The sequence below is a fragment of the Anomaloglossus baeobatrachus genome, chromosome 7 (genome assembly GCF_048569485.1).
Source record: "Anomaloglossus baeobatrachus isolate aAnoBae1 chromosome 7, aAnoBae1.hap1, whole genome shotgun sequence".
NCBI classification, from domain to species: domain Eukaryota; kingdom Metazoa; phylum Chordata; class Amphibia; order Anura; family Aromobatidae; genus Anomaloglossus; species Anomaloglossus baeobatrachus.
In genome coordinates, this window is record NC_134359.1 from 163,090,997 (window position 1) to 163,104,028 (window position 13,032).

The following is a 13,032-nucleotide window of genomic DNA, read 5'->3' on the forward strand; positions in this document are numbered from 1 at the left end:
CCTTGCCCGCAGACGCTGGCTCGTGGGATTTCTGAGCCTTCGCGGTGGCCTGTTATCCCCCTTGGTAGGCTGTTGCCTTCAATCGGGACTTTGGGTGGGATAGAATCTCTAGTCCTGGCCGCAATCAGTTAATCAACTAGTTCCACTTGCTTCTGGACCTAGCTTCAGGGTCTGAGTACCCCCCTGTGTGCTCCGGTTTCCGAGTCGGTTCCCCGGGTCGGTACCGGCGGGCCACTACCCTGTCCCAGTCCACCTCGGTTCCACCGAGCCGTCTTCCCGACTCCTACAGACGGAGACCGCTGTCTGCCTCCTAGCCAAAGGCACCAAGGCTCCTACCCTGGTACCTGTCAGTTTTCCTTCAGGCCCAGACACAGGCCAGACCTCCACTCTCCTTGAACTCTACAACTCAGCAGTCTGAACTGAACTGCCTTTTCCCCACCCCGGGCTGTCTAAGACTCCTAGGTGGGCATCTTCCAACCACCTGGTTCTGCCCCCTGGTGTGTCTATCAAGCCCTTAGGGGGGTGACTAGGGTTTTAAGGTTGGCTGTGTGTTACCTGTGCGGGAAAGGTGTTATGCGGGGCCCTATTTGTGACTACCTGGCCCGGCTAGGGCGTCACAGTGCCGCGGCTGCTGGACGGGACTCCCGGGGCTGGTGTTGTGGCAGCTGAGGTGTTTCTGCTCCCCACAGGTGGAGCTAGAACCCGGGGCGACCATTACGAAAGTCTCTGATGGAGGATGGTGCACAGGAAGAAGCAGATGACACGAGGCTTTGCAGTCAAGATGTTTTACTCACAGTCTGTTCCAAAACTGCAGGTGACTGGTTTCCCCGTGGTGTGCCAGGATTCACTGTTCTGGGCCTCTGCCGATCCCGAATAGGTTAAGAGTCAGTAGGGGTGCACCCCTCAATATGTCTCTCCTGGCTGTCTCTTAGCGCTGACCTTTGCTGAACTGTCCTGTGCCTCCACCACCGATCCCTGTCTAAAGGGAGGCTGACCGTGGTCCTTTTGAAGCCTCCCTTGCAGAGGATTGGTGGGAGGTTGTGGCCTTGTTTGCCTACAGCAATCACCTGGGCCGTCGGATTGCTAAAAGAAGTGTCTCTCTTTCTTTTGCCTGCGGACCTTACCCGTTATTGCAGCCAGATTCCTCCACCCCTGTGTTTTTGGTAGAACAAGCCCTCGGAGGCCTCTTGCACAACCGTGGCACTCTGGAACCCCTTCTCTTGGTGTCACCTGGGTCTAGCAGGACCCCAAGGTCTTCACCATGAACCACAGCCTCTTACTCCTTCTGACTCAACTCCTGTCCACTCCTGACTTACTGGACTCCGGTCAACTGTCACTTCTCTCTCACTGAAAACTCACTCAGACCAGACCTGGCTGCCTCGAACCGGTTCTCCAACTACCCCACTGACTCCTCCCACACTCCCTCTGCTAGGCTCCACCTCTCTAGAACAGTGAATGGCACTTAAGGCTCCATAACCATGTTTCTCAGCATTAATGGAGTACCTACCTTAAACCCTGAACCGGTGTGTGTATTAACAATTGGTGTGTGCATGTTTTGTCTGTGAACCGGTAGATGACCCCCTTCTTATGCGGGCATTACACGAGACGAGCTATCGTGCGATGCATCGTCGGGGGTCACTGTTTTTGTGACGCACATCCGGCATCGTTTGCGATGTCGTTTCGTGTGACACCTCCGAGTGATGCTGAATCAGACAGAAATCGTGAGTCGTGTACACGTCGTTTATTTTTAAAAAATCGTTTATTTTTCATGGCGCCGGTTGTTCATCGTACCCGGGGCAGCAAATATCGCTCCATGTGACACCCCGGGAACGATGAACACAACTTACCTAAGACCTGCGGCTCCCGCCGGCTATGCGGAAGGAAGGAGGTGGGCGGGATGTTTACGTCCCGCTCATCTTGGCTTCTATTGGACGGCGGCTGTGTGACGTCGCTGTGACGCCAAACGTCCCTCCCCCTTCAGGAAGAGGATGTTCACCGCCCACAGTGAGGTCACTCAGCAGGTAAGTGACGACGGTTTAACGACTTTGTGCGACACGGGCAGCGATTTGCGCGTGACGCACAAACGACGGGGGCGGGTACGATCGCTCGTGCGATTGCATGATAGATCGTACCGTCTGACGTCCACATTACCCAGGATGGGATATCACATCTCTGGCAGAGGTGCAGTACCTCTGTGGCGACGGAAGCCTCAGGGGCGCCACACTACTGCAAACAGTTACCGAACAAAATTGATCTTTGATGATTTTTAAGACAAGATTCTCAAGAATCCGAGCACGACCTGAATGAGCCAAGGCTTTTTTTCAAACAAAGTTCGCTCATCTCTAGTTGTCAGCTCAGCTTTTTTTTTATAAAAAATAAAAATAAATGAAAAATCAAATAATAAGAGAATATTTTCTAATATTTTGATAAATATTTAACACTATTGCTTATGAGCTGTAATAAAAGAGAGACTCCATGACCAAGTGATGCTGTTTCTGAAAAAAATGCAGATCCTCATTTTGAAATAATTGATAACTTTCTTAAGATAACACTGAGTCAATAGAAAAACCAATTACTAAATTATGTTTTTTAGAGTTTTGGTGAAATGCAATCAAATTGTTTTACTTTTCAATGCTCTTAATTGATATTTAATACAAAATTCACAATTGTCCATATTACTCAATAAGATTTTTGAACATTATTTCTTTAAAGGGAACCTGTCACTCATTTTTAAAGTGTGAACAAATGCCACCACCTTTTGCAGCTCCTGTACTACATTGCAGAAATTCCCCCCAGTATACACCCAAAAATGCCTTTTGAATTGCTCCTGTGCTGCATGTAAATTGGATGTTCTGGTCCAATGGGCGTCGTGGCTATGGTGTCTGTGCCTCTCCTCAGTTCCTAATGGCCAATCTCCTGGCTTGATTTATGTGGATGACACTTCCTGTGTCATCCACATAGCCAAACGAAATCATGTGCCTGCACAGTAAATCACCGACCCAGACATCCTCACTTTGCTCTGCCCTACTGTGGTCACAGCATACAACACAACTGCACATGTGCTGAGACTCCCCATTCCAGCTCCTATGTATCGAAACATGTAGGGGAAAGAAAAGTGCTCCTGTATGAGCGATGATTCTACTGCACACATGTGTGATTTGGTTAGGCTTAGTGGGTAATGCAGGAAACATCATCAGCATCAATCAAACCAGGAGGACGGTTATTAGGAACAAATGTAAGGCACAGGTACCACAGAAATCACGCCCATTGGACCGGACCATCCGATTTACATACAGTGTGTAATTATTTCATTTCAGGTATTTTTGGGTGTATACAATAGGACTGAGGAGACGATAGCCAGATTTGTGCAATGCAGTAGAGGAACTGTAAAAGTGGTGGTATTTGTTCACACACTAAAAACCTATAACACGTTCCCTTTAATACGGATAGCCTAGTCTCCCTTCTTTTTTCATACTTTCTTACAGCAATCTCTGCAGATTAATTCTTATGCTAGAAAAAAAGACAACCTGTCAGCACATATACTTATCTCCACTTAGCCTGATAATGCATCTTATGCTTAATTGCTAGAGTTAACACAGTCGTGGACTTGCTGAAATTGGATCAAGTAAAAAAGACTGGCTCCATGGAACACAGACTGGTTTTCTTAGAAGAACAGGTAATTCCACCATCTAATGACATCAATATAATTGTAAATCATTATTATAGAATACATAATGCACAATAAGAATTCTTACCCTAACAATGCTTATATAACAATAATTGTTTTGTGTAGAGCACCAACTTTTCTGATGGAAGAATAAAACTTGGACACTCTAATCCTAAATAGAGATGAGACAACCCGTGAAAGCTCAGGTTCTGCAGGTTCAGCTGGATTTTAGATAAAGTTCGGTTTGGAACGCCAACATGATCTGAACCCCAATGGAAATCACTAATTAGGCAGTTCGGGTCTCCATCCACATGCAGCCAGCCATAAACAGCAATGCTTGCACGAGTGGTCAGCATACGTAAAGTAAACTCCCAACTCAAACTCTGATTTTTTTTTATAAAGTCTGTGTTCAGTATTAACATCGGATACCAAACTTTGGGTTCGCTCATCTCTAATCCTAAACAATTGCGGTTTTTATCCCTTTTGCCACAATAGGGGTTAATCTGTGTGAGTAAGGGTACCTTCACACTTTAGCGATGGAGCAGCGATCCGACCAGCGATCTGACCTGGTCAGGATCACTGCTGCATCGCTACATGGTCGCTGGTGAGCTGTCAAACAGGCAGATCTCACCAGCGACCAGTGACCAGCCCCCAGCCAGCAGCGACGTGCAAGCGACGCTGCGCTTGCACGGAGCCGGTGTCTGGAAGCTGTGGACACTGGTAACTAAGGTAAACATCGGGTATGGTTACCCGATGTTTACCTTAGTTACCAGCTCACACCGCTTAACTTAGCGTGTGCAGGGAGTAGGAGCCGGCACTGGCAGCATGAGAGCTGCAGAGGCTGGTAACGAAGGTAAATATCGGGTAACCACCTTGGTTACCCGATGTTTACCTTGGTTACAGCTTACCGCAGGCTGTCAGACGCCGATTCCTGCTCCCTTCACATTCAGGATTGTTGCTCTCTCGCTGTCACACACAGCGATGTGTGCTGATCAGCGGGAGAGCAACAATAAAAAAACGAACCAGCACTGTGTGTAACGAGCAGCGATCTCACAGCAGGGGCCAGATCGCTGCTCAGTGTCACACACAGCGAGATCGCTAATGAGGTCACAAAAAACGTGACTCAGCAGCGATCTCAGTAGCGATCTCGCTGTGTGTGAAGTACCCCTAAGGCTTTTCTACACCCATGCAAGGACTCAGGCACCACTCACCCATTCAAAACATTTAAAATGCAATATGCTCCTAAACCAAATAATGTAATAAACTCAGGTTCAGGACAAGGTATTTAAAGGGAATCTGTCAACAGGATTTTGTTATGCAAGCTGAAGTCAGCATGCTGCTAAGGTTAACAAAGACAGTACAGGCATGACTGTTTTGTCACAGTCCAATCTATTGTTTACTTGCTATTTTTTTTTAAGCAGCAGGACACACCATTATATGACTAAAAACTCACCTGCATGTCAGTCGAACATGCCCCCTGCTGTGATTGACACCTCACAATCAATATATAAGCTCTATTGAAAGCCTGGTGTGCTACATGACTAAAGCTAAAAAGTCACATTGTGTCAGAAGGGTTGCATTCAGTAATCTAAAGGCTCAGTCACACTAAACAACTTACCAGCGATCCCAACAATGATACAACCTGATAGGGATCGCTGGTAAGTTTCTAGGAGGTCGCTGGTGAGATGTCACACTAAGCGACGCTCCAGCGATCCCACCAGCAACCTGACCTGGCAGGGATCGCTGGAGCGTCACTACACGTGGAAGCATGCTGCGCTTGGTAACTAAGGTAAATATCGGGTAACCAACCCGATATTTACCTTGGTTACCAGCGCACACCGCTTAGCGCTGGCTCCCTGCACACCTAGCCACAGTACACATCGGGTTAATTACTCGATGTGTACTCTGCTACGTGTGCAGGCAGCAGGAGCCGGCTTCTGCGGACGCTGGTAACCACGGTAAACAGCGGGTAACCAAGAAGCCCTTCCCTTGGTTACCCGATATTTACCAGCATCCGCCGCTCTCACACTGCCAGTGCCGGCTCCCTGTTCACTGCACACATAGCCACAGTACACATCGGGTTAATTACCCGATGTGTACTGCACCTACATGTGCACAGAGCAGGAGCCGGCACTGACAGCTGAGAGCGGTGGACGCTGGTAACGAAGGTAAATATCGGGTAACCAAAGTAAGGGCTTCTTGGTTACTCGATGATTACCGTGGTTACCAGCATCCGCAGAATCCGGCTCCTGTTGCCTGCACATTTAGTTGTTGCTGTGTCGCTGTCACACACAGCGATGTGTGCTTCACAGCGGGAGAGCAACAACTAAAAAATGGCCCAGGACATTCAGCAACAACCAACGACCTCACAGCAGGGGCCAGGTTGTTGCTGGATGTCACACTAAGCAACATCGCTAGCAAGTTGTGCATCAGCAGCGATGTTGCTAGCGATGTTGCTTAGTGTGACGGTACCTTAACTGTTAGATTCAGAATCTCCTTGCCTACATCATGCATCTCTCAGATGAGGGGACAAAAGCCTGAACTTTGGTGCCCTAGGGAGATGAAGCGAAAGGCTCCCCTTCCAACCAAATGCAAAGGAATTGGACAGAGAACTGAGGCAACAGGGCCCGTAATACACCCCCCCACGATGGGTCATGAAACAAACTCTGATGACCAGCTGTGCACTTATCTTGCCTGTGAATCAAAATACAGTAAGATGAACCACATGCGGCATTTCTTTTAAAATTATCTAAAAAAATTAAATCATTTAAAAAAACGGTGTGCGGACTCCCTAATTTTGATACCCAGCCAAGATAAAGCCCTACAGCTGAGGGCTGGTATTCTCCGGCTCTGGAGACTCATGCTTATGGGGCCCGCCCACCCTACAAAATAGCAGCCTGCAGCTGCCCAGGCTTGCTTCATCCATTAGATGTGAAAATTCCAGAACTTTACCTGGCCCTTCCTGAATGCTCTGGTGCAGCAGCAATTGGAGTAATAAGGGGTAAATGAGAGGTCATAGCTGTCGCTAAGCCCTAGATTAGTAGGGCTTATCTATGAGACGCCCCATTACTAATCTGAAAGTGAAAAGAAATAAACACAAACACCGAAAAAAATCCTTTATTTGAAATAAAATACAAACATTCTACCCTCTTTCACCACTTTATTAACCCCCAAAAGACACAGGTCTGATGTAATCCACGCAAGGTCCCAGAATGATTCCAGCTCTGCTACATCTGAACTGATAGCATGCGGCCATAGAACAGGACCGCATGCTGTAACTTCAGGCAGAGACTGAGCCTCAGTGATCAACGGTGACATCACTTAGATTATTTACAGTCACAGCTGTAGGTTCCCATGGTCCTCACCTCAGGTAACATCAGTGAGTTCACAGACCTGCATCTCCTGGAAGAAAGCTGCTTTTTTTGCCAAGAGATGCAGATCTTCTACCAGTCCCATCACAGCCATGTTAAGTATTGGCATGGCTATTATTGGCCAGGGAAATTACTGTAAAAAAAGAAAGCAAAATGGTTAGACCAAGACATACTTACCGCATCTCCCCGGGTCTGCAACTCTACATCCGGGGCCACTCATTATCCCTCATACATATTCACCGTTTTCCCTGCTCACTGGCATCTCTGATTTGCTGCTGTCATACTGCAGACCCACCCTCTCTGATAACATCTGTGATTGGTTGGAATCACACACCCTGTCTGCGTCCTTAGACTGGTGTAAAATAAAATTAATTTAAAAAATGATGTGCGGTTCCCCGTATATTGATACCAGCACAGGTAAAGCCCATGGCTACAGGTTGCAGCACCCAGCTGTGCGCTTATCTTGAATGTGCATCAAAAAAGGGGAACTACATGCAGCTTTTTTTTTTTCTAAATAAAAAATAAAAATGTTTCTTATTTATTTTGCCGATTCTTGTGTACCTTCGACAATAAGTACAGTGTGGGGATTGCTGGTTCCTTCGTCATCAATAAATCACATACTGTATGGCTAATTATATTGTCATCCATGGCAGATTGTAGAATACCATTGAGTTCATCCCTATATGAAATCAAGGGATTAAATGTGAGTTACTTATAATAATTATGTTTTTTTGTAGCAGTTAATAAGCCTACGCTTCGTATATTCTGCACGGCCACAGCACATTTTTGTGGTACTGTATACAGTGAGGAAAATAAGTATTTGATACATTGCCGATTTTGCAAGTTTTCCCCCCAGCAAAGAATGGAGAGATCTGTAATTTTTATTGTAGGTACATTTCAACTGTAACAGACAGAATCTCCCCCAAAAATCCAGAAAATCACATTATATGGATTTTAAATTCTTACTACATTTTTTTCAGTAAAATGAAGTTATGTCCAGGTTTGCACACACTGCAGCAGGTATTTTGGTGAACTCCTCTATAAAGATCTTCTCCAGATCTTTCAGGTTTCGGGACTGACAGTGGGTAACATGGAGTTTCATCCCCCAAGGATTTTCCATTGAATTCAAGTCTGAAGTCTGGCTAGTCCTCTGCAGGACCTTGAAACGCTTCTTACGGGGCCACTCATTAGTTGCCCTGGCTGTGTATTTCGGGTCATTGTCATGCTGGAAGACGCATCTACTACCAATCTGCATTGCTGTTACTTAAGGAAGGAAGTTCTTGGCTAAAGTTTTATGATACATGACGTCATCCATCCTCCCTTCAATACTGTGCTGTCATCCTGTCCCCTTTGCAGAAAAGCACCCCAAAGTATGAAGCTTCCAACCCCATGCTTCACAGTTAGGACAGTGTTCTTTCTTCTTTCTGCAAACACAGCGAGTGGAGTTGATACCAAAAAGTTCTATGATTTCTCATCCTCTTCTGGATCATCCATTTGCGAACTTCAAACGGGCCTGGACATGTGCTGGCATGAGCAGGTGGTCCTTGAATGCTCTGCAGGATTTTACTCAATGATGGCGTATTGTGTTACTAACTGTAATCTTTGAGACGGTGGTCCCAGCTCTATGTACAGTTAGGTCCAGAAATATTTGGACAGTGACACAATTTTCGCGAGTTGGGCTCTGCATGCCACCACATTGGATTTGAAATGAAACCTCTACAACAGAATTCAAGTGCAGATTTTAACGCTTAATTTGAAGGTTTGAACAAAAATATCTGATAGAAATTGTAGGAATTGTACACATTTCTTTACAAACACTCCACATTTTAGGAGGTCAAAAGTAATTGGACAAATAAATCAAACCCAAAAAAAATATTTTTATTTTCAATATTTTGTTGCGAATCCTTTGGAGGCAATCACTGCCTTAAGTCTGGAACCCATGGACATCACCAAACGCTGGGTTTCCTCCTTAATGCTTTGCCAGGCCTTTACAGCCGCAGCCTTCAGGTCTTGCTTGTTTTTGGGTCTTTCCGTCTTAAGTCTGGATTTGAGCAAGTGTAATGCATACTCAATTGGGTTAAGATCTGGTGATTGACTTATCCATTGCAGAATGTTCCACTTTTTTGCACTCATGAACTCCTGAGTAGCTTTGGCTGTATGCTTGGGGTCATTGTCCATCTGTACTATGAAGCTCCGTCCGATTAACTTTGTGGCATTTGGCTGAATCTGGGCTGAAAGTATATCCCGGTACACTTCAGAATTCATCCGGTTACTCTTGTCTGCTGTTATGTCATCAATAAACACAAGTGACCCAGTGCCATTGAAAGCCATGCATGCCCATGCCATCACGTTGCCTCCACCATGTTTTACAGAGGATGTGGTGTGCCTTGGATCATGTGCCATTCCCTTTCTTCTCCAAACTTTTTTCTTCCCATCATTCTGGTACAGGTTGATCTTGGTCTCATCTGTCCATAGAATACTTTTCCAGAACTGAGCTGGCTTCATGAGGTGTTTTTCAGCAAATTTAACTCTGGCCTGTCTATTTTTGGAATTGATGAATGGTTTGCATCTAGATGTGAACCCTTTGTATTTACTTTCATGGAGTCTTCTCTTTACTGTTGACTTAGAGACAGATACACCTACTTCATTGAGAGTGTTCTGAACTTCAGTTGATGTTGTGAACGGGTTCTTCTTCACCAAAGAAAGTATGCGGCGATCATCCACCACTGTTGTCATCCGTGGGCGCCCAGGCCTTTTTGAGTTCCCAAGCTCACCAGTCAATTCCTTTTTTCTCAGAATGTACTCGACTGTGGATTTTGCTACTCCAAGCATGTCTGCTATCTCTCTGATGGATTTTTTTCTTTTTTTCAGCCTCAGGATGTTCTGCTTCACCTCAATTGAGAGTTCCTTAGACCGCATGTTGTCTGGTCACAGCAACAGCTTCCAAATGCAAAACCACACACCTGTAATCAACCCCAGACCTTTTAACTACTTCATTGATTACAGGTTAACGAGGGAGACGCCTTCAGAGTTAATTGCAGCCCTTAGAGTCCCTTGTCCAATTACTTTTGGTCCCTTGAAAAAGAGGAGGCTATGCATTATAGAGCTATGATTCCTAAACCCTTTCTCCGATTTGGATGTGAAAACTCTCATATTGCAGCTGGGAGTGTGCACTTTCAGTCCATATTATATATATATATATATATAATTGTATTTCTGAACATGTTTTTGTAAACAGCTAAAATAACAAAACTTGTGTCACTGTCCAAATATTTCTGGACCTAACTGTAGGTCATTGACAAGGTCCTCCCATGTAGTTCTGGGCTCATTCTCCAAATCATTCTTACCCTGCGAGGTGAGAGCTTGCATGGAACCCCGGACCAAGTAAGAGTGACAGTCATCTTGTGTTTCTTCCATTTTCTAGTCATTTTGCCAACAGTTGGTGGAGAGGTGGGAGTGTGATTGAGTGTGTAGACAAGTGTCTTTTAAACAAGTAATGGGTTCAAACAGGTGCCATTAATACAGGTAATGATTGCACAGTAGAAGAACTTCTTAAAGAAAAAATAACATCTGTGAGACCCAGAATTCTTGCTGGTTGGTAGGTGATCAAATACTTATTTCATGCAATAAAATGCAAATTAATTATTTAAAAATCATACAATGTGATTTTCTGGAATTTTTTTTATTTTGTGTGTCACAGTTGAAGTGTACCTATAATAATAATTACAGACCTCTCTATTAGAAATGAGCGAACCGGTCCCGGTTCGGCTCGAGGCCGGTTCGCCGAACGGAGGTCCCGTTCGAGCTCGGCTCGTCGAACGTTCGACGAACCGAACTCGAACTGCATAGGAAACAATGGCAGGCAATCACAAACACAGAAAAACACCTAGAAAACACCCTCAAAAGGTGTCCAAAAGGTGACAAACAACTCACAACACATGGGAAAGTGACAAGGACATATACTCATGCGAAAACAAAACAGCTGGACAAGGAAAAAGAGGAGGACACACAGATATATGAGTATATGCAAGGAAACATCGATTCCATTATTGTGCAACTTGAGCCCTGCTCATTTTAGGCTTCCAATCTTGATAAATTGCCTGAGCTCGCCACGTACGCCTTGGGGATCTTGTCGTGTCCTGCAGCCAGCGTTCTCTCGGAACCTGTCTTCAGTGCTGCTGGGGGTCTGCTGGCAGATAAGCACACGTGTCTGTCCAATGACAATGTGGATATGGCTCTCAGAGGACTTTTCTTCCCCTGGGTCAGCCAGGGGACGTGAAAGGCACGCGTATTTTTGAGAGTGCTTCATGCAAAGCATCTTTTTCTTTTTCAAAAGGGGGGTCAACCGATGCCAGTCAAGTGGGGTGTGTGTGGCACAGTTAGTGTAAACGAGGGAGACTGTGGTTGGAGTCCCCTCGCTGTGTTTCTAAAAGAACCAAAATGAACAAATCATGGCTCTCAGAGGACTTTTCTTCCCCTGGGTCAGCCAGGGGACGGGAAAGGCACGCGTATTTTTGAGAGTGCTTCATGCAAAGCATCTTTTTCTTTTTCAAAAGGGGGCTCAACCGATGCCAGTCAAGTGGGGTGTGTGTGGCCCAATTAGTGGCAACGAGGGAGACTGTGGTTGGAGTCCCCTCGCTGTGTTTCTAAAAGAACCAAGATGAACAAGTCATGGCTCTCAGAGGACTTTTCTTCCCCTGGGTCAGCCAGGGGACGTGAAAGGCACGCGTATTTTTGAGAGTGCTTCATGCAAAGCATCTTTTTCTTTTTCAAAAGGGGGGTCAACCGATGCCAGTCAAGTGGGGTGTGTGTGGCACAGTTAGTGTAAACGAGGGAGACTGTGGTTGGAGTCCCCTCGCTGTGTTTCTAAAAGAACCAAGATGAACAAGTCATGGCTCTCAGAGGACTTTTCGTCCCCTGGGTCAGCCAGGGGACGGGAAAGGCACGCGTATTTTTGAGAGTGCTTCATGCAAAGCATCTTTTTCTTTTTCAAAAGGGGGCTCAACCGATGCCAGTCAAGTGGGGTGTGTGTGGCCCAATTAGTGGCAACGAGGGAGACTGTGGTTGGAGTCCCCTCGCTGTGTTTCTAAAAGAACCAAGATGAACAAGTCATGGCTCTCAGAGGACTTTTCTTCCCCTGGGTCAGCCAGGGGACGGGAAAGGCACGCGTATTTTTGAGAATGCTTCATGCAAAGCATCTTTTTCTTTTTCAAAAGGGGGCTCAACCGATGCCAGTCAAGTGGGGTGTGTGTGGCCCAATTAGTGGCAACGAGGGAGACTGTGGTTGGAGTCCCCTCGCTGTGTTTCTAAAAGAACCAAGATGAACAAGTCATGGCTCTCAGAGGACTTTTCTTCCCCTGGGTCAGCCAGGGGACGGGAAAGGCACGCGTATTTTTGAGAATGCTTCATGCAAAGCATCTTTTTCTTTTTCAAAAGGGGGCTCAACCGATGCCAGTCAAGTGGGGTGTGTGTGGCACAGTTAGTGTAAACGAGGGAGACTGTGGTTGGAGTCCCCTCACTGTGTTTCTAAAAGAACCAAAATGAACAAATCATGGCTCTCAGAGGACTTTTCTTCCCCTGGGTCAGCCAGGGGACGGGAAAGGCACGCGTATTTTTGAGAGTGCTTCATGCAAAGCATCTTTTTCTTTTTCAAAAGGGGGCTCAACCGATGCCAGTCAAGTGGGGTGTGTGTGGCCCAATTAGTGGCAACGAGGGAGACTGTGGTTGGAGTCCCCTCGCTGTGTTTCTAAAAGAACCAAGATGAACAAGTCATGGCTCTCAGAGGACTTTTCTTCCCCTGGGTCAGCCAGGGGACGTGAAAGGCACGCGTATTTTTGAGAGTGCTTCATGCAAAGCATCTTTTTCTTTTTCAAAAGGGGGGTCAACCGATGCCAGTCAAGTGGGGTGTGTGTGGCACAGTTAGTGTAAACGAGGGAGACTGTGGTTGGAGTCCCCTTGCTGTGTTTCTAAAAGAACCAAGATGAACAAGTCATG

General features: G+C 46.1%; 1 protein-coding gene across 5 annotated transcripts in view; it reads left to right on the forward strand.

Moving 5' to 3' along the window:
- Positions 1-13,032, forward strand: part of TRPM2 (transient receptor potential cation channel subfamily M member 2) — a 2,537,250-nt gene that overhangs the window by 1,629,230 nt on the left and 894,988 nt on the right. For all 5 annotated transcript variants that reach the window (XM_075317785.1, XM_075317788.1, XM_075317787.1 and 2 more), the window contains one exon: positions 3,589-3,676. In XM_075317785.1, coding sequence (XP_075173900.1) covers positions 3,589-3,676 — 88 coding nt within the window. The remainder of the gene's footprint in view (positions 1-3,588; positions 3,677-13,032) is intronic.